We start from the raw sequence: 24,752 nt of genomic DNA, 5'->3' as shown, positions 1-24,752 counted from the left end.
ATCAATTTCATGAACCATAAATCCAAAGCTATACTCATGTCAACTTGAATTTTCTTCACTGCAGGTTACCTTTTTTAATCCAGTTATTGAAAGAAGACCCAAACTCCAAAGACAAAAGAAAATTTTTTCAAAACAACAAGGTAGTTACTAAGGAATCAAATATGTCTTTTGGTGTACTCTGATGCATAGATGATCTACATGTAAAAGTGATACCCATCTTTGTTTTTTGTTTTCCATTCATTTCTAACTTTTTTTTATTAAGGAACATTTCAAACATATTCATGAGCAGAGAGACTGGTACTATGTACCCTCACTCAGCCTCAACAGCAGTCAACTCATGGCTAATTTTGTTTCATTTATATCCCATCCACATACTACTTCAGATTATATGAATCAAAGGTAGACACCATATTGATTCATCCATAAATATTATAGTTATTTGCTCTAAAATTTCATTCTCTTTTTTTTTAAGAGAATTCTTTTTTAAACCTTGCCACATATCATTGCTAGACTTGAACTAATAGTGCCTACCTATTTATTTTTAAAACTATTTTCACTATTTTACACTAGCCTTTAATAACAAATAGTTAAGAACTATTTTTGAAGTAACAAATTTTGTTTGTTCTTCTTAAATTATAAACCAGTGAATATGAATTTTTAAATTATAGCTTTTGCTAATATATTAAAAAATTACTTATTCTATTTTCTTTATTCACAATATCCACAGGCAAAACATTTCTCAGAGCTCCTCAGATGAATATTAATATTGCCACATGGGGAAGGCTAGTGAGAAGAGCTATTCCTACAGTAAATCACTCTGGTACCTTCAGCCCTCAAGCTCCTGTGCCTGCTACAGTGCCAGTAGTTGATGTACGCATCCCTGAACTAGCACCTCCAGCTAGGTATGTGTCTAAGATTTTTAAGCATCGCTTTTATGAAATAGTTATTGTAACATTCATACATACTGCTTACAGTGGATCTATTAAAAGTCTGTTTTTTTCCAAATGGTATATTGAACTTAGTGTTCTGCTTACTTTAAAATAATAAAAAAATAAGATTGTTTGCTTTAATTTTAAAGCTCTTATACTTTTGATTACTGTTTTTGGTGAATTACTTTATCTTCTATAAGTGATTCTACAGTAACCAAATTGGACTTTGATCTTGAACCTGAACCTCCTCCGGCCCCACCACGTGATTCTTCTCTTGGAGAAATAGATGAATCTGCTAAATTAAGAGATTTGGATACACCAGGACAGGCAAGGCATTTTAAACCTTGTATAATTCCTTTTCACCAAATGAATTACCAATAAAAGCATCATAGTGAGGTGTACATTTCAATTAATTTAAATTGCCTGGGTGAACTGCGTTTTTATGTTTCTTGTGAGTGAAACATAAAACCTCTGAAAGCTCATGGGCCAGTACAGATGGAATAGGCTGCTGAAGGTAAAAGGAGCATATGAGCATGGTTGATATTAGATGATACATTGCTTCAAACACTCTTCATCTCCTAACTTGGTTAATGTGATTTCTGAATATCATTGAATAACATTGAATATGATGAATAACTGAATAACATTGTAGATGATGATAATGTGTTCATTTTTCAAATTTTTTAAGTATAATATAGAATTAATAACTGTAAGAATGTCCATTTTTTGAATTTTACTTTTCTTGCTAATATTTCTCTTGACTTTTGAAACTTTTAAACTTTATCTTTACCAAATAAGTTGTTAATCAGTGTTTCTATTATTTAATGACTATTTAATATTTTATAGGGTTCAGAAACTGTCTTTGATATTGAGAATGACAGAAATAGTATACTTCCAAAATCTCCATCTGAATATGAGCCTGATATTCCTCAACCAAGCCTAGGATACAGTGGTATTCGAGAACTTGAGGATAGAAGGTAAAGAATATATGCACAGCTTTGCTACTACATGTTTGGACCCATACTTTTGCCTTATTTTTAATTGACATACTGTTTTCAGATCCCAACAGATGTTTCAGTTTAATCTACAAGACTTCAGATGTTGTGCTGTCTTGGGTAGAGGACATTTTGGAAAGGTAATCTTTCAAGTTTTCTTGGAATGACTATGAAAACAATAACTCAAATAGAAAATACTTACTTTAATCTCATTTCAGGTGCTTTTGGCTGAATATAAACACACAAACGAGATGTTTGCTATAAAAGCCTTAAAGAAAGGAGACATTGTGGCTCGAGATGAAGTAGACAGGTTAGTGGTTTTTTTTTTAATGAAATTATTCATTTTTCTGAAGTTTTAACTTAAGGTCATGAAAATTGATGTATATATTGCAACAGCAAAACCTTCCATTTCCATTATATATGAAGAAATTAAATTCATGTATCTATACTTGATTAGGTTAGGCATTAATTACTATTTTTCTTTCCACCCAGCTTCTCCTTATGACAGTTTACTGGTTAATGGGTACCAAAGAAAGGTGATGAAATGTTTAAATAATTCTAAGTTTTTTATACTTGGAGATGGTAAAGTGTTTATATGGAACAGAAACTGTTACTCATCTATGGTCAGATGACACTATTTCCCATTTCATATTACAGAAGTAACAGAATGTCAGTCATAGGTAATCTGCACTTAACCCAGTGGTTAATATATTCTGCTTTTTATTTTTTATTTTTTTTAAAGATTTTATTTATTTATTTGACAGAGAAAGATCACAAATAGAGAGGCAGGCAGAGAGAGAGAGAGAGAAGGAAGCAGGCTCCCTGCTGAGCAGAGAGCCCGACTCGGGACTCGATCCCAGGACCCCGAGATCATGACCTGAGCCGAAGGCAGTGGCTTAACCCACTGAGCCACCCAGGCGCCCTATATTCTGCTTTTTAAAATGTACCTATGTCTATAGGGCACCTGGGTGGTTCAGTGGTTTAAGCCTCTGTCTTCAGCTCAGTTTATGGTCTCAGAGTCCTGGGATTGAGCCCCACATCCGGCTCTCTGCTTAGGAGGGAGCCTGCTTCCCCCTCTCCCTCTGCCTGCCTCTCTTCCTACTTGTGATCTCTCTCTCTCTCTCTCAAATAAATAAATAAAATCTTAAAAAAAAAAGTACCTATATCTATATTTTTGCTTTCATTTTTCTTAAATTTTTTTTTTAACTAGAGCATCTTTTTTTTTTTTTTAATTAAAGATTTTTATTTGTTTATTTGACACAGAGAGAACGCAAGCAGTGGGAGAGGCAGGCAGAGAGAGAGGCAGAAGCAAGCTCCCTTTGGAGCAGGGAGCCTGACTTGGGGCTTTATCACAGAACCCTGAGACCCTGGCCTGAGCCAAAGGCAGGCGCTTAACCAACTGAGCCACCTAAGCACCCCTAACCAGAGCATCTTACCTCTCTGGGTTTAATAAATATAAATTGATATGGATACATCCTTATATACAGTTTTTAAAATGCAAGGGCTTGGGGGACAATATTATAATTGGTCAGAGACTGCTTTAAAAAGACTGTCTTAATAGGATGATTAAAAAAAATCATTGCATAACAAATGGCTTATTTATTACAGAGAGAGACTTTCACTTGGTATTTATAAGCAATATCTGTCTTAAACCACTTGGAAACATAAGTTGATATAATAGAAGGCAGCCCTGTATATGAAGAGAGCCTAGGACTATGAGTGAAAAGACTGGCTTCTCTATTCCTGGTTGTTTCTTCTTAATTAATGATTTGACCCCAGGGAAATTCACTGAACATCTTTGAACCTCAGTTAACCCGCATATTTGTAAAACATGTTTACTGGTAATGCTTGCCTTAGTGAATTGTATTAAGTGCTACACACACACACACACACACACACAAACACACACAATATTTCTGATGTTTTTCCCCATCATATAGGAAGTTCTTTCTTTCTTTTTATGATTTATTTATTTATTTATTTGAGAGATTGAGAGCGTGTGCACTCAGGCTGGGAAGGGGTAGAGGGAGAGAAATTCAGGCAGACTCCAAGCTGCGTGCTGAGCCCCACAAGGAGCCCATCACAGGGCTCAGTCTGACAACCCTGAGATCATGACCTGAACTGAAATCAAGAGTCAGTCATTCAGCCGACTGTGCCACCCAAGGCACTCTGGGAAGTTCTTAGAATTAGGATAGCTCTTGAAAATGAAGCTTTCCTTGGGGCGCCTAGGTGGCTCAGTCTCTGCTTTTGGCTCACGTCATGATCCCAGAGTCATGGGATCGAGCCCCGTATCCGGCTCTCTGCTTGGCTGGGAGCCTGCTTCCCTTCCTCTCTCTGCCTACTTGTGATCTCTGTCTGTCAAATAAATTAATAAAATTCCAAAAAAAAAGAAAAGAAAATGAAATTTTCCTTTATGTAAGAAAAAAAAAATTTCTTTTGGATTTGCTTATTTATCTTTTACCTGTTTTCCATATCCCTCAATTACATCAAAATAAACTCTTTCTTGATATGTGAAACTATTCAGAGAGGATTTTGCTGAATATTTATACACTATGCTGTGCACCATAGGATATATTTATAACTGTATTTTTATTTTACTGAAGTAGTTGGTTAAAGCAAACCTTTAATCACACTGTCAATCTTTTTATAACTGCAGTAATACTAGGGTCAACTATTTTTCTTTTATGGAAGAATATTTGCTTTATTCCAGATCTGTGAATGGTAAATTCATTTTTTTCCCAAAAGTAATAGTAAACTGGTACTACCTCTGATAATCTTGGTGGTTTATATAGCTTCTTGCTACCTTGTTACTACTGTGAGCCAAGTCTTAATAGAACACTTTCTAATTAAATCTAGACAGAATAACATTAATATTACCGTTAGTGAAGGATGTCCAGATCAGAGGATGCAGCTTTAGCCAGAGCCTAAGCTATTACCCCTACTGAAAATTAATCCAGTCTTGGTGAAAAGTTAATGAGTGATCCTTACTAACTTCAGTTATTAATCCACATATTCGATAACATGGAAGTAAATAATCTTCAGTAGAACCGGTACAGAAACAGAGAAATAGAAAATCTGGATTGAGAAATAAAACTCACTGTTAGAAGGAATTTGAGGAACACAGCAAAAAGGAACAATTAAAGCAAAGCAAGGAAAGAATAGAAAATCAAAAAATGGATGAACATATTTTGAAAAGTAATACATATTTGTAACTTGCAATTCCAAATAGTAAACAACTCAAACTAATAAGGAAGTAGATTGTTTTATATTCACTTTCTAGTTCATCCTTTTAATAGATTCATAGAATTCAATGTTGTTGCATATTACTGGTTTTTTTTTAATAGATGTTTCCAAAATACTTAATGACCGTTTTCCTTTCTAAGTTTTCTTTCTCTAGTCTGGATTTTATCATTTTACTTAGAAAACTGCCTTTTTTTTTTTTAATAGATCATAGAAAATTCCAAATCAGCCTCCTTTTAAAATGAAAATTATGGAGTAACTCTAAAGTAATGTGATTCATTTACAAAGATTGCATTCTCCACCTGCCATTAATAGATAATTCTGTCCGATCTATGCCCAGTCCTGAGTAAGAATTTTTATGTCCCTGTAGTGCCTCCTCATTCTTTTCTTACCAGTTCATATTTCAAGACAGCAGAATATTACTGGAATTATATTGGTTGGAAGTATATTTTTGTAGTCCTAGAACAAAAGCACAGCTAATCAGATATTATAAATATATACTGGGGCACCTGGATGGCTCAGTCAGTTAAGTGTGTGAGTTTGGCTAAGGTCATGATCTTAGGGTCCTGAGATTGATTTTCCTGAGTCAGGCTCCATGCTTAGCAGGGAGTCTGCTTCTCCCTCTCTCCTTGCCTCTCCTCTCACTCATGTTCTCTCTTTCTCAAATAAGTAAATAAAATCTTCACAAATCAATCAACCAACATATAATATTTTATAAATAAGTATACATTTATTTATATTTAAAATCTATAAATGCATATAAAATATACATGAATATGATTCAATCCTAAATCCGTAGTCTTATTAACAATGTTATTTTCCACTGAACAAAATAACTATTTATACAAGCTTCTAAGTTTCTAGAATGTCTCATAATGTACTGAACTCTGAAGAAAGTGTACAAAGATGTTAGGATGGAATTAGTCACTTAGGGAAATAAAACATAAGTACATTAGTTATGTAAATAAAATAGACCAGGTATGTTTGAATTTAAAATAAACACTACAGACAGTAGCAGCTCAAAGGGGAACATCATGGTGTGCAGATGGATTTAGGTAAGGCCTTGTAAGAGAGATTGGATTTTTTTGTGCTATTCTTTGGCAGATGGAAGATGCTTGGAAATATGGGGAGAAGTGAGGGAAATGTTCTGGACAGAATGAATAAAATTTGAAGTTTTTAATAAGGTTGGATTGTCCCATGAATTTTTAAGGGGAATATACAATTTTGGTAAGGTTGGGAAAATTTAGATGCTAACAGTGTAGCTTTTTGATGTGCTGTAAAATGCCTGAAATTATTGTGACAATTTTGGTCTACGAAGAGCCTGCCTCCTTTACCTAAGAGTCTGAGACATCTATCGAGTCCTCCTAAGTATTCCTAGTCCTCATCAAAGCATTCCTGTGAATGACGTTAAAGCCATTTTAAGAGGCATTCTGATGAGTGAGTCTCAATCTTTTACATCATTTACATGTTTAACACAAGTCTAACCTAATACCCATCCATGAGAATTAGTGATTCACCCATTTGTAAATTAGTAATTTACCCATAAATAAAACCATATAGACAATGAAGAGACAGTGTTGTTACCTGCTTGAGCCCAAACATCTTATTTTGTTTTTATTTTGTTTGAATATTTTATCTATAGTACCCAAAATTTAGATAGATTTCATGAATCTATTGTTTTAGAAGCCATCTTATCAGTCTTACCCAACTGGACATTATTTTCTGATATATTTAAGTGGTGATAAAAATCAGAGCTATTAACTTTCTTAAAGTCTTCTTTGGAATTTATTTCTAATAATCACTTACTTTGTAATAACACTTAGAAACCTTGCCAAATATATGTAGACATAACCCTAGTTTTAAAAACAATTACAGTGGGACTTTCTGTTTTTTAGTATGTGTAAAATTATAAACAGATTGTGTGAAATCAGAGAGAGGGTAAGAGTTTGTCTAGAATGTGACCTTATTAAGTGGAGTCTAAACACTATTCCATAATAGCTGCATTTACTCTCAGTATTTAAAAGTGAGCAGATGTTTTAGTTCGTAATCCAGAAGGCAACTATATTAACATAACATTAAAAATTTTATGCTCCTTCTACACAACAGGTATTTTTTAAAATTTTTTAAATTTAAATGCAATTAATTAACATGTAATGTATTCTTGGTTTCAGAGGTAAAGGTCAGTGATTCATCAGTCTTAAATAATACCCAGTATTATATAAGTGCCCTCCTTAATGTATATCACCCAGTTACTCCGTCCCCCCACCTCCCTCGCCTCCATCAACCTTCAGTTTGTTTCCTATGATGGAGAGTCTCTTATGGTTTGTCTCCTACCCTCCTAGTTTTGTCTTGCTCTTAAATGTTTTCAAAATTCTACTCAAAATTTTTTTGAGTCATAGCAGTATAGCCCAGATACCGAAATAAGTATTTTATCTTTAAAATTACCTTTTTTAAAAAAAAGATAACTCCTTCTTAAAACAACCAAAGGAAAGAAGAATGGATCTACCTCCCTCTAACATTAGCTTTTTTTGGCATTTTGAAATTAGCAATAACAAAAATCTAAGCAATTTTTTAATTTTAAAAACAAAGACATTGTTAATGCTTTTAAACAAACAATGTCAACAAAGTGCCTATTTTATATTAAAGACATCTAATTGATCGTAAAATGTATATTAATATCTTTATTTTCATCAGGTGCTTAAAATATGTTAATTCAACTTGCAGTTGAATAATAATTGATGGGCGCCTGGGTAGCTCAGTTGGTTAAGCATCTGACTCTTGGTTTCTGCTCAGGTCATGGTCTGAGGGTCATGAGATCAAGCCCCATGTCAGTCTCCGCACTCAGCTCAAAGTCTGTTTGGGATTCTCACTCTCCCTTCCCCTCTGCTCCTCCTGCTCACTCACTCGATCACTTTCTCTCTATCAAATAAATAAAGTCTTTTAAAAAAAATAAATAGTATTTGACCTGGTTTTCTTCCACATTGAGTTTTAAAGTCAAGTTGATTACTAAATATTTTCAAGGAAAGGAGGAATGGTATTTTTTGCTATTTCGGCAAAATTAAAGTTCCAGAGTCCATAAGGATGATCATTGTTCTTTGTAGCAGCTTGTAAGAGTGACAAGCTGTGCAAAGGCCAAACCTGTGATTGCTATAGATTTTTATAAATTAGATCATTCTCAAAGAACTTCTTCCTTGAAGCATGTTAATAGAATTCTCTGTGGAGTCTCTTTATTTTCCAGTCAGGCTTCTAAATTAAAATTTTATGCAGCATATCTTTACCTTTCAACTTCATATTTTATATGGAAAAATATTTGAATACTATAGCTTATGAATTATAAATACTGTTCTTGATATTACCTTCATCACAAATTTTATATGTTTTAAATTATTCTTGGGGTACCTGGGTGGCTCAGTCAGTTGAGCATCCCACTCTTCGTTTCAGCTCAGGTCATGATCTCAGGGTCCTAGGATCAAACCCCGCAGGCTCCCTGCTCAGCAGGGAGTCTGCTTCTCTCCCTCTCCCTCTTCTCTCCTGCCATGCACACATGCTCTCTTTCTCTCCCTCTTTATAAAATAAATCTTTAAAAAGTGGTTTTAATTATTCTTTAGGTTGCTAAATTCTCACCATTTCTGATACAATCAATGTGAACTCTGACCTTTATGCATGCTGACCATACATTTTAGTTTTCATTGATATATTTCAATTAAAGTTATATATATCAAGCAGACCAAATTTTTAAAGCAAAACTAAGACAAATTTTATGGTTTTAAAGTTATAATAGGTAAGAACTTTGATTATTTTAGAGTTCAGTAATTTTTTAAAGAATGTTATTTCCAACTAGAACTTTTGTTGAAAAACCTATTGATTTTTAAATGTTTTCTCTTACAGCCTGATGTGTGAAAAAAGAATTTTTGAAACTGTGAATAGTGTAAGACATCCCTTTTTGGTGAACCTTTTTGCATGTTTCCAAACCAAAGAGCATGTTTGCTTTGTAATGGAATATGCTGCCGGTGGGGACCTAATGATGCACATTCATACTGATGTCTTTTCTGAACCAAGAGCTGTGTGAGTATGCTTTAGACATTTCTCTAAGTTTTTTTCATGACAGATTTCTTGGTAGGAAGGAAAAACACTCTCTGATTTTTTTTTTTCTTTCCAAATGGAAAATTTCTGCAAAGAGTATGAGAACTCACCTTACTTATCTTTTTGCCATATAAAAATGTATTTTACTCCGTTGTCCATGTTGAAAATTTTATAGATTACCCTAAATCATACTTGATAATTTAGATACACAGTTTAGGTTCATATTAGTAAAATTTCTCCCTTTTTTTCTGTTATATTTTCTTCCTAGAGAATGCCATCTTGAATTGTGGCTTTTTTTTTTTTTTTTTTTTAAAAACCATGACTTTAAATACTAATTGTACTCAAAGTATATTGTTAAGTGAAAAAAGAAAGTATAAAGGAGTCTCTATCGTGTATTTTTATGAAATATTTATATTTGCATTTTAAAGGGCAATAAGTTAAAAAGGTATAAATTATTTGTTTGCATGTGCTTGTAATATCTCTGAAAGGACGTAAAAGAAACTTGTACGCATATTGCCTCCAATGAAAGGTGTAGAAAGCAAACTTCTCACTCTCTTTTTGTGGTTTTTAAATTCAGTGTTATATGAAGATTTTGCTTTTTCAGATGCATTAAGAAAAGTAATAGGAAACTTGAGATTAAATATACGTATATATATTTTTCCCCCTACTGTTATCCCATTTTTATAGCTCTTCAGGTAATAAAGCTAGGGTTTGAACCTAGGAAAGTGCTCCAAATAACCACATTCTGTATGCTGATGTTTACCAACTCTCTATCTCCAGCCCTGACTTCTTGCCTAAACTTCCAACTCTAATAACATGCAGCACCAACTTGACTTTTTCCCTTCATATGACTAATAAGTATTTCTTTTTGCAAACTGAATTCCTGATTTTCTCATTTCCCTGCAACCTTACCCACCATTCCCAGGCCTGCTATTCTTCTAATCTTCCCCTTCTTAATAAATGGCAGCATGGGTTGTTCAAGCCAAAACATAAGGAGTCATTTTTTTTAAGGTTTTAATTCCAGTTAACGTAGTGTCATATTAGCTTCAGGTGTACAATATAGTGATTCAGTAATTCCATGCATCACCTCATTACCTGGTACTCATCGCAGGTGCCTTCCTTAATCCCCATCACCTATTTAACCCATCCCTCCACCCACCTCCCCTCTGGTAACCCATCAATGTGTTCTCTATAATTTAGAGTCTGTTTCTTAATTTGAGGGATTTTTTTTTTTTGAGGGTGTCATTCTTGATCCTCTTTTTCTCTCACATGCAACATCCAGATTATTAGCAGGTCTGATCAGCCCACTTTCAAAACATCCCAAATCATAAAGATAATAAACCGGTAGTAAACCTTTACTATCTGTATTCTGACAACTGACATTTGTGTAACATTTTCACTTTCACTCCTTTATTTGATTTTCATCATGACAATTAGAAAATAGGAGTCCTTTCATACCTTCAAGTTTGAGATGAAGAAATAGAGATATTAGTTCTGGTGGTTAGTGAAGCTCTCAAAAAGGAGACAGATGCCAAAAAGTAGAAGACTTTCCCTGAATATTTAAGGATTAAAAGCAGAGCATCTAGACTGTGCTTAGCCTGTGCTAACTGCACATGGGAATTCATTTGTTTCTGTTTTGCTATGCTCTGCCCTCTTTTAAGGAAATTTAAAATCCAGTTCTGCCTTAAGGAACTTCTGTTTTTGCTGAGAACAAACTGTTCAGCCCAGTGAAATACAAAAATAAAATGCTGCATTGTAGTACCTCAAATCTGAAGTACCTCCTTCTGATAAGATCCCATTAGATTAGATCATATCTCACCTCAAATGTTATTTCTTCAAAATCTTTTCCTGAGTACCCTAAGATACCACTGTATCACTAATGCCCAAATCAGATCAGTCTTACTCTATTTTCTGTTTTATTATCTCCATAGCACTTATTTCTACCTGAAACCATCTCTTTATTTTTATGCTTTTATTGCCTGTCTCCCCTCACTAAAAGGGAGAATAGTGTCTATTCTATTAGTGAAACACCTAGAAGTGTGGTTGGTGCATACTAGGTGATTAGTGAATTGTTACTGACCAAGATGGTGGTATCAAAAATAATTTGTTTCCTGGCTTTGCACCATTAGACTAATTAGTTACTCTCTCTAAGAGCTTCATTTTCTGTTTCTCTAAAAGATTTAAAGGCTGATTTGAAGATTAAATATTAAATTAATATTTAATGTTAAAAGCAAAAAATATCCAATGTAGTACCTAACAAAAAATATCCAATGTAGTATCTAATGGCTTAATAGTTTAGTAAGCTTCAGTAAAATACATATTTTAAACAATATATACTATTTGTTGAGTATCATTAGGGTAATTTGTTTATAAAAAACGAAAAGAGAAATCAAGATATTTTTATAATTATTATGTTTTGTCACCAAAACAGGTTTCCTAAAAACTTATGTATAAAAATGACTACCTTAAGCAAGTTTAGAAATACATCTGTTTAATAGACTTCAGCTAAATTCTTTAAACTTTCAGCAAATAATTATATAAGATCTAATGTATAATTAAATATTTCTAAATATTTGCATTTTTTAATTCTTCCAAATTATGGCCCCATTTTTTGTAAAAATAAGTAAATACAACATGTAGCTAAATGACCAACATGTGCATATAAGTTTGTTTTTGTTTTGGTTTGTTTTTTGCCTATAAGTGTATTCTAAAAGTTTGAAGAACATATACCAAACTAACAAGAGTAGTTATCACTATAGATGATAGTGGCATTGGGGTGAGATGGATGGATGGATGACTGAAATACTGTGCTTTGAGACCCAGGTGTACTTATAGAGAAAATGTTTATGTATCACTTGCATAATTAAGAATTGATTCTCCTGCGTTTTTCCTTATAAGCTATTCTATACTGAAGACAGATCCGCTTTTTAAAATTCATTCGTTTTATTACCTTTCTTCTCATTCAGTAAGCCGGCTATGTGTCAGGCATTGTTCTAAACATTTAGGATAAACAGTGCAAGAGACAAACATGACCCTGTTCCTCAAGAGTTAATGTTTCTGGCTGAGCTCAAGTTTTCCTAAGCTCCAAACCCACTTATCCAATTTCTTCACCTGCCCCAAGGCAATTCAAATCAACCTGTCTAAAGCTAACCTCATTTCCCCCACAAAACCTTGGCTACTTCTCTCTTTACCTATCGATAATTCTTTACACAAAAGAGGAAAGCTTGAGAATCTTAAGCTTTCCCCCTCTTGCATCCTCTATTGCTAGGGAGACACAAAGTCTTGTCATACTAATTTTAAGTTTCTCTTGAATCCATCTCCTACTCTCTTGTGTTACCACTACATGGGAGGTTCTTAGTGTCTTCCATCTGCTACCATACTGAAACAACCTTATGTCTTTGGTTCCCTCTAGATATCTACCTACTTCTACTCCAGCCTTCATACTACTCTCCCTAAAAATCTTTCTCACGGAAAGGTGATCATTCTGCTCTGATTTGTGGTGTGATTCTCTATTGCTAAAAAAAAGAAATTTCAGTATCCATAATATGATATTCAGGGCCCTTCACAACTTGACCCCAGGCTGTCTTTTCAGCTTGTCTCCCACTCCTTCCCCATTCTTAGTTCAGCCACAAATACTTGTTAGTAGTTGTCAGACTTATATCTTTTACACCTCTGTTGCTTTCCCTCTTAGGGAATGAATGCCCTGTATTTCCCCCATGAGAATTCTACTTTTCACACAGTCCTTCTGCCCTTAAGGTAAATTGTAATTTATCCAGATGAAATGTCTGCTCTAGACTTTAGTGACACTACCCCCAGACAAAGTTAATGGCTTCCATTATAGAGATTGTATTTTTCTTTTTAATTTTACACATTATTTAGCACATGTCTTACTGTGTCTGGCACACAGTAAGTACTAAATAAATACTTGTGAAATTAGTTAACTACAGAATTTTGCTTTGAAGCATAAAAGTCTAAACTGGGATTCAAGAGCAGTGGAATTTACTAAACTTCTTTTGATTTATTTCCTCAGATTTTATGCTGCATGTGTAGTTCTTGGATTGCAGTATTTACATGAACACAAAATTGTTTATAGGTGAGTAAAGTTTTGATACTTTCTAATGGCTTACTTTTTGGTGTGAATTCGAATTAAAAATAATTAAGAAAGATATTTTGTGTTTAACCAGCTTTTTAATTTTCTTGTTCAAATGATAAGTGACCTCTAAAAATGTTAAGCTCCACTTCTAAAAGAAATAGTTAATGCAGTAATTATATGATGAAACTTTTGTTTTCTTCTGCCTGTTACCTAACTAAAATAGTCAAATTATATGTCGGCCTATGATAACAAAAATCACCAACAGTATTCATTCTGGTGAATATTCTATGTTTAGCTGATCCACTGCTGAAAACTTTGACAGACCAATACTTCTCAAAATTTGTCCATGATAAAATAAGTAACTTGTGCCAGGATATAAAACATCACCCTGCTTAAGTGTTGGTCTCAGCTAAATACTGAACTTGGTGACAAAGCTGATTTATGTACTAGTATAAGCACCTTACCACGTTGCAGACCAGTAACAAATAGTTAATAGCCCAGCAGCCAAGCAGTGGACTACTTTGAATAGCATTGCTTCTAGATTAGACAAATTCAGGAAGGCCAGTAAGAACCAGGAGACTAAAAACATCAATTCATTCATACTCACAACAGTATTTCCAAGGTAAGGGTTTTCTCCTGGTCTGATTTTACTCAAAGGATAAAATATTTTTAACTTAATTTTTAATCAGTTAGTATGGATAGATAGCTTTCTCTTTATTTTGCATTATTCTCTTAGAAGGTTAAACCTGCAGTCTTGATACTTTATTTATACGTGAACTTGACAGTCTTTTCTTATGGGTGGTGTGTAGACAAACTTTAAACTTAGTCCAAGTCAGATTTATCACAAATAACAAATTAATAGAACCAGAGTTAAAAATACTTGAACTCCTTCCATGTTTTAAAATACATATTTGAGTAGATAAAACATTCCATTTTAAAATACATTCTTCTCTATATAACGGCAAAATTATTCAGAAACTATATTATGTAGAGAAATAAAGTTGCCAAAAGGAAGAAGAGTGAACATTTGTTATATAATATTTAAGTCTCAAATCATAACTTGAAAAACTCATTTTTAGTAAAGTACAGCTCCTATTGAAATGATTTTTGTTCTACATTATCTACTGATTTTATTGATTTTTTTTTTTCATTTTGCATTTTTTTTTTTAATCCTGAACAGAGATTTGAAATTGGATAACTTACTGCTAGATACAGAGGGCTTTGTGAAAATTGCTGATTTTGGTCTTTGCAAAGAAGTAATTGGATATTTTTAAAGTTCCTTTTCTAATAGATTACTATTCCTTTGTACTTGGTAGTTTCAAATTTGTCTATGAGAGTAAAATATATTTCTACTTTAATTTATTCTTTATTAAGTTGTTATGGACTGTTCATAGCATTATTATCATATTATTAAAATTCTGTGGATATGAATCATTAAACCTAAGATCATAAAACCTAAGATCCTCTTTGTATAATTAATAATTCTGTCACTACTCTGAGAAAACATTGGTTAAGCACCAATTTTTTACTTTGCTGGGGACTGTACAGAGTACATTAATAGGCCTAATAACTTCTCTCCAGCTTCTTAAAACTTACAGTATTGTTAAATAAGAAGAAAAAATGCATATACATCAGAATCCTTCTGTATATTCAAAAATAAATAAATAAACAGGAAATGTGAATCCAAGGTGGCAAAAGTATAAAGACTGTAGGTGTAGGCAACCGACAGCCCTAGATTTGAATCCTGGCTTTGCCACTTATTTGCTGTGTTTTGGGATGAGTTTCTTCAAACCTCATAGAGTCTGTAATTTTTCTTCTTTAAGAGTATTTTGAGAATTGGAGAAATGTGGCACAGTGCCTAACGTATAGTAAATAGGTATTCTCATCTTGACATTTAGTACATTGCATTGTAATGAACATTGTCTCTGCCCCCCTTCTACACTGGGTAGCTCTTATTTCTTATTTAGCTTGTTTCCATAGCACATGTATAATATAATGCTTGGCACATCTTAAGTATTCTGTGAACATCCGATTAATATAAGTAGTTGGACGAGTAAATGAGTGAACTCCATCAGTTACCCCCCCCAACCTCTTAATCTGAATCTGATAATATTTTTTTTTCTCTTATTGACTTCCCTGTATTGAACACTGTTTGATTTAAATGCTTTTGTTCCTCAGAATTTGTCCTTAGCTCATTGCTCTTCATTGCTAGTTTCTAACTACAAGCAATATGCTAATGATTCCCAGATCTATTATTCCTTTCCTAACATAAATATTAACTATCTGACAGCTTTGCTTGAATAGTCAATAGTTATCTCCAACACTATGCAAAACAAAAATAGTTTCTTTTCTTCAATAGTCTAGTTTGTAGTTGATTTTGCCACAATCTTCTCAGCCTCCCAACTTGAAAATGTGTTATTATCCTGGACTCTGTTTCTTCACTTTTCCATATCAAGTAATGACCAAATTGTGCTGACCTCTACCTTCTTATATGTCTTAAACTTTTCATTTCCCCTCTACTACTGCTAGCTGTCATCTAGTTTTGACAAAATTAATAGCCTCTTCACCTTTCCTCTATCTAGATTTTTTTTTCTCCTTCAAATCCACCTGCCATATAGTTGCCAAAATGCTAAAAGTGCCCATTGAATTCAAATCTAACCATGGCACACCGTCTGCTAAAAACCCTTCATGGCTAAGACATGGTACACAGTGCACTTCCTGTCCCCACCCAGCTGTCTTGCTTCTCTCTATCTAGTGCCCTCTGCTCCACCAACAGTGAACTATTGACAGTCTTTGTCTCTCACCAGTATCATCCATCCCAACTCTGTTTGCTAAGTAACGTTTGTTCATCCTTCAAACTCAACTCAGGTGTTGCTTCCCCAGAAAAGTTACCTGAGGTTCCTCTCCTCTTATCCCACCTCCCAAGTCAACTTTAGGAGTTCTTTGTCAGTGTGTCCCTAATATCTTACTCATACTGTATCCTTATAAAATTATCAATATATGGAGTGCCGGGGTGGCTCAGTTGGTTAAGTGTCCCCAACTCTTGATTTTGGCTCAGGTCATGATCTCAGGGTTGTGAGATCGAGCCTCATGTTGGGCTCTGCACTGAGCATGGAGCCTGCTTAAGATTCTCTTTATCCCTCTCCTGCTGCCCCTCCCCTGCACTCTCACCCTCTCTCTCCCTCTCTTTCCCTTTAAAAAAAATAAAATAAAAACCTATATATATCTGCTTTCTTCCAGTGTCCTGTAAGCTCCTTAAAGACAAGGACTGTATCTTTCATTTTTATGTTTGTACCATTTGGCATGGATGCCTAGAACTTAACAGGTACACAGAAAATACATATTGAATAAACCAGACTTATGAAACATTGTTTTCTTCATTATCATAAAAATATGTAATATAATAATAATAATAATAGCTAACAATTTTTGAGCATTTACAATATGCCAAGTACTTTACCAAATGCTTCATGGGCATGATCTCCTTTAATTTTTAACAGTCTTGTGAAGGTAGGTAGTAGTATTAACTCCAGCATATAGATGAGGAAACTAGCCTTTGAGATTTAAACAACTTTTCTAAACTTCTCACAGCTAACAAGTGGCAAAGCAAGAGTTTAAACCCAGATTTTTATGACTCTAGAGCCTTTAACTCCTTGGAGTTTTACCAATTTGAAGTCCTAGCTAATTCGGGTACTTTCATCTTTCTTTAAAAATACCAGGACAGGACAATTTATCAGAATGAATTAGATATACTAAATTACTGTAATTGCACATATATTACATTAAAATAGCACAGATTTTATAGTACCACTATTATAAACAAAATTTTTATAGTACCACGAATTATATATATAGTATATATATATATATATATATATATAGTACCACTATTATAACAAAAGTAAGCAAAAAAATTAGAGTAGTTTTATCCCGAAAGTATGGCATTTGTATTATACACTAGTTGTGATCAAAGCATAGAATAAAGATCAAGAAACATTATTTCTATTTCTATCTTCCTTAACTAAGGTTTTTCCTAATCTTGGCCAAGTCATTTAAAAGGCTTTTGTAGACCTTAGCAGATCCTATATCAACTTTTTAAAAAATAATATTTTATTGAAAAAAAATAAGGTGTGACAATGTTAACAAAATTTTCCAAAAACAAAAAATTTCTCCACCCTTATGTACTAATGTATTTAATTATGCTTTTCATGTCTTTATCTGTAGACTCACAAATTCATCTGAAATTTTCAGTTATTATACCTTTTAAAATTTAGAATTGAGAAATTTTTCTTCCAAATTCTTTCATAATATGCTTTATAAGGAGCTTTTAACATTTAGAATATATTGAGACATTATCTTCAATATGTACAATTATATTTATATATACTGAATTATTATTAAATTATGAGGAACATAAATTTGAGGACTAGTTACTAAAAGATTATACCATATCTCTATATTTATGACACATTTAGTTAATTTTTTCATCTTACTAGGGTTTTTTTTAAAGATTTATTTCTTTATTTGACAGAGATCACAGTAGGCAGAGAGGCGGCAGAGAAGAGGGGGGGAAGCAGGCTCCCAGCTGAGTAGAGAGCCTGATGCAGGGCTCAATCCCAGGACCCTGAAATCATGACCTGAGCCAAAGGCAGAGGCTTAACCCACTGAGCCACCCAGGAACCCCTATTTTACCAGTTTTTTTATTTAATTCCAGTATAATTAATGTATGGTGTTACATTTGTTTCAGATGTACAATATAGTGAATCAGCCATTCTGTATATCACTCAGTGCTCATCATGATAAGTGTACTCTGTAATCCCCATCTCCTGTTTTACCATCCCCCCACCCACCTCCCCTCTGGTAACCATTAGTTCTCTATAGTTAAGAGTCTGTTTCTTAATTTGTCTTCTTTTTTCCCTTTATTTGTTTGCTTTGTTTCCTAAATTACATATGCGTGAAACCATATAATATTTGTCTTTCTTTGACTTATTTCACTTAGCATTATACTCTCTAACTCCCATCTGTGTTGTTGCAAATGGTGATTTTTCATTCCTTTTTATACCTGAATAATATTCCATTGTGTATAGATATAGATACCACATCTTCTTATTCACTCATCTATCAATAGACACTTGGCTACTTCCATATTTTGGCTATTGTAAATAAACATAGGGGTGCCTGTATCCTTTCAAATTGTTTGAATGTTAAGTGCTAGGTTATTTTTGTATTCTTCAGGTAAATACCCAGTAGTATGATTACTGGATCATAGGTAGTTCTATTTTAAATTTTTGAGGAACTCCATACTGTTTTCCACAGTGGCTACACCAGTTTTTGCATTCCTACCAGCAGTGCATGAGGGTTCCTTTCTCTCCACATCCTCACCAATACCTGTTTTTGTGTTTTTTATTTAACCATTTGGACAGGTATGAGGTGATATATCTCATTGTGGTTTTGATTTGCATTTTCCTGATTATGAGTGATATTGAACATCTTTTCATGTGTCTGTTGGTCATCCATGTTTCTTCTTTGGAGAAATGTCTATTAATGTCTTCTGCCCATTTTTAATTGGATTATTGTTTTTGGTGGTGTTGAGTTGTATTAGTTCTTTATATATTTTGGATGCTAATGCTTTTTCGGATATGTCATTTGCAGATACCTTCCTTCACTATGTAGAAGTTTTTATTTTAGTGTAGTCCCAGTAGTTTACTTTTGTTTTTATTTCCCTTGTCTCAGGATACCTATGTAGAAAGATATTGCCATGACCAGTGTCAGAGAAGTTACTGCCTATGTTCACTTGTATGATTTTTATGGTTTCAGATATCAACATTGAGGTCTTTAATCCATTTTGAGTTTATTTTTTGTATGTCCAGTGTCATTCTTTTGCTTGTAGCTGTCTAGTTTTCCCAGTACCATTTGTTGAAAAGACTTTGTTTTTCCCATTGCATATTCTTGCCTCCTTTGTTGAAGATTAATTGACCATAAATTGTGGGTTTGTTCTGGGGATTTCTGTCCTGTTTCATAGATCTGTGTGTCTGTTTTTGTGCTAGTACCATAATGTTTCGATTACTGTAGGTTTGTAGTATAACTTAAAATCTAGAATTGTGATACCTCCAGTTTTGTTTTTCTTTTTCAAAATTGTTTTGGTGGCTAACTCTGGATTATCTAAGGGTTTGCTTTTTGGTATTTTCTATACTGATTGTTATTTTTATAATAGAAATTGAAGCTTAGAATCAGTTTTTTTTGTTGTAGCTTCTTAACATCACTTGTAATGATAAGAAAGAGAAAATAAATAAATAAAATGAAATATAAAAAATTTTATTTTTTTACCCATTAATTAAATAGTAGAGTTGCTATTGCACAGTTTTCTCTATACCAGTCTTTAACATTTTACTTAGAAGTCTGGGATATCTTAAGTTTGCTCACCATACACAAATGTGGAACTTTAATTTTGCTTCCTAAGGATTCATCTATTGTTTTATCTATCATCTAGATTTTTTCGTTGCTAACAAATACTTAAATTTTACCTTTTCAGGAATGGGATATGGAGATAGAACAAGTACATTTTGTGGCACTCCTGAATTTCTTGCCCCAGAAGTATTAACAGAAACATCCTATACAAGGGCTGTAGATTGGTGGGGACTTGGTGTTCTTATATATGAAATGCTCGTTGGTGAGGTAAGCAGTATAAAATAGATGAGAGACAAATGAGGAAACATGATTGAAAGAACAAAAGATGTCATTTATAAATTATTTAATGTGTCTTCTGAATAAGTGGAACTTAAGTTTTATACATATTTATAAAATACTAATAATTGCCTATGATTCTATCTTATACTCTATACCTGTAACAAAAGTTGGCTATATATTGGTCAAAATAAATACTACCTCAAAAAGGTATTGTAGAATTAAAAGATTAATATTTTTCCCCTCCTGTTTTCTTTAGATTAACTTAAATTTCAGGGGTGTACCTAGGTGTCTCAGTTGGTTAAGTGTCTTACTCTTGGTTTTGGCTTAGGTCATGAGATTGAGTTCCTCATCCAGCTCCACACACAGTGTGGATTCAGCTTAAGATATTTCCCCTTACCCTCCGCCCTCCCCACTCATGTGTGCATGCACTTGCTCACTCTCCCTGAAAAAAGTAATTTCTGGGGATAGCTTCATTTTACACTGAAATTGTTACTACTTAGAAAATGGTGAGTTATATCTAATAAAGTAACAATAACTAGCTAATCTATTTTGTTACAAATTGTTGGAAATGATAAAGTAGAATTGGGAAAGGTAGATATTTAGACAAGTAATTGAAAACTGCTTAGAGGGGCTTGATGATCTTGGGATGCAAAAAAAACCTTGTTCATTGCTTTGCAGTTTTCCCAGCACCAGCATTCTTCTTTGTACAGTCTAGGTGTGAATAAATTCGTAGCTGAATAAATGATTGACCAAATTATTGAATGTCAGAAATTTCTAGTTTTCCTGTGTATTATCATTTAATGATACTTGTCCCAAACAAAGGATTTGTCTATCTAAAAGACAACCCCTTTGGTATGTCAAATTGGAGTGGATACTTAGAAAAGGAGGAGAAGAAATGGCTGATTAAAATGTTTACCATGCGCTAGGCACTGTCCTATTTGCTTTATAAATATTAGCTGATTTAATTTTTCACCAGCCTTTAATGAGCTCAGTACTAGTCTTATGCCCATTTTAAGGTATAAATGGAGACACAAAGAAGTTAAAGTGCTTAAAGTCACAGCTCTCATGTGGTGCAGCTGGGATTTTTAAACTCTGGCTCTCTGGCTTCACAACCTCTCTAAACCATTATGTGTTGCTACCTCAGGGTATGGAATCCACCCAAACTTACTTCTGTTCTTAAGACCAGTGATCCAGATCTGAAAATTTTACCTCTATCTCGAAAAGCTGTTATTACAGCATTTTAGGATGGAAAGATATATTTTATCCCTAATCCACAATGATCTTTGCTTTCAAAGAATCCCAGAAGCACTCATAATAGTTGTTTCTATAAGCTCTGGCATACATGATCTCCCCCCCCAACTTTTTTTTTTTTTAAGATTTTATTTATTTGACAGACAGCAGAGAGGCAGGCGGGGGGGGGGGGGACGCAGGCTCCCTGCTGAGCAGAGAGCCCGATACGGGGCTCGATCCCAGGACCCTGGGATCATGACCTGAGCTAAAGGCAGAGGCTTTAACCCACTGAGCCACAGGTGCTCCCCCCCCCTTTTTTTTTCCTTTTTTTTTTTTTTTTTAAAGATTTTATTTATTTATTTGACAGAGATCACAAGTAGGCAGAGAAGCAGGCAGAGAGAGATAGGAGGAAGCAGGCTCTCTGCCGAGCAGAGAGCCCGATGCGGGGCTCAATCCCAGGACCCTGGGATCATGACCTGAGCTGAGGCAGAGGCTTTAACCCACTGAGCAACCCAAGAGCCCCTATTTTTTTTTTCCTTTTTAAGAAACATTTTTGCTGCTTTGTTTTTTCAAATGTGTGTATTTGTTTATGTATGAGATTTAATTGAGTTACCGAAAACTGTATGCTAGCTTAAAATTTATTCCCCAAATTAGAGCTGACAGGCAAAAAATGTGAGTTTATTATAAAATAGCTACAGAATTAAGAGCCAGTCGATTCTACCTCCTCCTATCCTAAAGTGACTGGACTGCAGTGAACAAATGAGGAAGCTCTTCTGTATTTTTTAAAAGAGCTTCTAATTGATTAACCTTCTAATTACTAGGATATAAAAGACAAAGGATCCAGCTGGTCCTTCACAGTTTTTTATTGCAGTATCCTTTTTCTTTAGCATCTTTGTAAGAGGATAGTTGGGAAAAGAACTAATCTTAAAACTTACTGATATACTTTATACTTTTATAGCTTTAGTAAAATTTAGCAGTAACTTAACTGTGATAAAAGTGAGGTTTGGCTAAAGTTTATGTCTGATTTCTCTGTTGTTACAAATAATTGAAAACTCACTGGGTGTATCATGCATTTTCAAATTTGTTTTTGAGATTTGTATTTGTGTTTGTATGGGTTTTGAGGACTGGAAAGACTCCAGGAATAAACTAGGTCCCTTTCCCAGTGCCAAATGAGAATGAAAGTATCAAGAGAAGTTTTATATAAACTTAGATACTAGAGTTGGACTCTTGACATCTGAAAAAAGCCATTGAATTCTTTTTATATCTGCTTAAGACACATTTGTTAGCATTCTGTTGTTAGTTCTGTTAGCTTATAATCTATTTGCAGAAACAAGGAATTTCAACATCTTAATGAAATAGTGTGGGTACATCTTCACTATTCAGGAATTTATAGAGTGACATTTTTTAAATTCAAAATTGACTCATCAAATAAACAAAAATGAAATTCTGATTGAGTATTCTTGTGAAATAGAATTTTCCTCTCATTTGCTTCTGTCTCAATCCCAGAAAGAAATTTTATTATCCCACATAGTAGATATTTCATTTATCTATTTGATTTATCTATTTTGAGTGAGCAAATGAGGTTTTGATAACTGAAAAAGTTTGAAATTTCCTTAGATACGAACAGTAAGAATTGGGCAGCTTAGCTTTAGGAAGTTGGGTTCTAAATTCCATTTTTATATACTCCTCAGGTCAAAGATCCCTCTCTTTCCATTAGTACTGCTTTCTCACTGGCTCTTATTCATTAATAACTTTACAGGAGTCAAAACAGTCATTCTAAGTCATCTCAAATTGTGAGGGTATAAGTCTTATTTCATAGCCACATTTCAACATAGTTGAGTTATCCCTTTGTGCATCAGATTGTTGTTGTTTTTTTTTAAGATTTTATTTATTTGTCAGAGTGAGAGAGCTCAAGCAGAGGCAGACAGAGTGGCAGGCAGAGACAGAGAGAGAAGCAGGCTCCCTACCGAGCAAGGAGCCCAATGTGGGACTCGATCCCATGACCTGAGCTGAAGGCAGCCACTTAACTAGCTGACCCACCCAGGCGTCCCTGTGCATCAGATTGTTAAACTGAATGTAATTTAACTACCTTTTTTATGACTTAGGGTCATTACTATCATTATGAACAAGTTTTAATACTCTGCTAACTGAAATGCCCTAAGACTGGATGTATATAGAGCTTAAATTAAAAATGCCTAGAAATGTGTGCTTTTGAGTTTAACTTTGTTGGCAGCTGCTGCTTAGTATAGTCATTATACCTGCGGATCTCTCATTGTGTTTTGCTAATTTAATTTTCTGTTGACTGAAATTCAAAGCACATCCATATCAGAAATATTCCCACAAACTCTGTGCTTCTTTGGTTACACTTATTACCATATTTACCCATTTCCTTCCTGTCTTTCCACAAAATTGAGCTTCTTAAGGAGCATGTTAATAATCTAAATATTTTTCAGCATGTAGTAGGCACTCAAAATATTGACTGTCAGGCCAGATGAATAAATGAATAAAACAAAATGGTACGGAATTAACTGAAAGATAGTATTATGTAGGGACGCCTGGGTGGCTCAGTTGGTTAAGCAGCTGCCTTCGGCTCAGGTCATGATCCCAGCGTCCTGGGATCGAGTCCCACATCGGGCTCCTTGCTTGGCGGTGAGCCTGCTTCTCCCTCTGCCTCTGCCTGCCACTCTGTCTGCCTGTGCTCACTCTCGCTTCTCTCTCTATGACAAATAAATAAATAAAATCTTTAAAAAAAAAAAATAAAAAAAAAAGTATTATGTAATATAACCAAATGTGTTATTAGAGTCTGGGAAATGAAGTAGATTTCAGTGAGAGTATATAGTGTATCATCTGGTTAATCTATTGTGTCTCTTTTGTGGCTTCTTATAGTCCTTGTTTTTTTATTTTTTTGGTAGTTTGGTTTGTTGGTTTTCCTCACTGTCTGGTTCTTGGTTGTACTTTGGGTAGGTGATAAGATTTTACAGTATTAAAATTCATTTTGATTTACTCAAAGATATTTTTTCTAGTCTCCCTTTCCTGGTGATGATGAAGAGGAGGTTTTTGACAGTATTGTAAATGATGAAGTAAGGTATCCAAGGTTCTTATCCACAGAAGCCATATCAATAATGAGAAGGGTAAGAAATAATGGTTTATAAACTACTTATATTGAAGGACATTTCTCAATTAGAATTTTAGAAGTTGTTTTTCACTTCATAGATGTTGCATGGTTTAGACAAACATATACCAAAAGAACATCTAAATCTTTGCAGGTTATAAGAACCTTTATCAGTGAAGTCACTGCTTTTATTTTAACTTTTATACTTTATGTTAACGTTAGCTATTAAGAAGAAATCCTGAGCGGCGCCTTGGAGCCGGTGAGAAAGATGCAGAGGATGTAAAAAAGCACCCATTTTTCCGGGTAAGTGTGAAAGTTTAAAATCTTTCGTGAAGCTAGCAATTAGGTGTAGGAAACTAAACTAGTCATTTTATATTTTGTAA

General features: G+C 34.0%; 1 protein-coding gene across 1 annotated transcript in view; it reads left to right on the top strand.

Annotated features, from left to right (window-relative positions):
* Positions 1-24,752, top strand: part of PKN2 (protein kinase N2) — a 133,441-nt gene that overhangs the window by 106,188 nt on the left and 2,501 nt on the right. Inside the window, exons 10-21 of the mRNA XM_047724775.1 lie at positions 65-140; positions 728-902; positions 1,130-1,256; positions 1,776-1,906; positions 1,989-2,064; positions 2,143-2,234; positions 9,053-9,229; positions 13,278-13,340; positions 14,521-14,597; positions 19,873-20,015; positions 24,281-24,388; positions 24,592-24,672. Of these exons, the coding sequence (XP_047580731.1) occupies positions 65-140; positions 728-902; positions 1,130-1,256; positions 1,776-1,906; positions 1,989-2,064; positions 2,143-2,234; positions 9,053-9,229; positions 13,278-13,340; positions 14,521-14,597; positions 19,873-20,015; positions 24,281-24,388; positions 24,592-24,672 (1,326 nt within the window). The remainder of the gene's footprint in view (positions 1-64; positions 141-727; positions 903-1,129; positions 1,257-1,775; positions 1,907-1,988; positions 2,065-2,142; positions 2,235-9,052; positions 9,230-13,277; positions 13,341-14,520; positions 14,598-19,872; positions 20,016-24,280; positions 24,389-24,591; positions 24,673-24,752) is intronic.

This window comes from Lutra lutra, chromosome 4 (genome assembly GCF_902655055.1).
Source record: "Lutra lutra chromosome 4, mLutLut1.2, whole genome shotgun sequence".
NCBI lineage: Eukaryota > Metazoa > Chordata > Mammalia > Carnivora > Mustelidae > Lutra > Lutra lutra.
The sequence above is the reverse complement of the archived record's forward strand: the minus strand, read 5'-3'. Positions and strand labels throughout refer to the sequence as shown.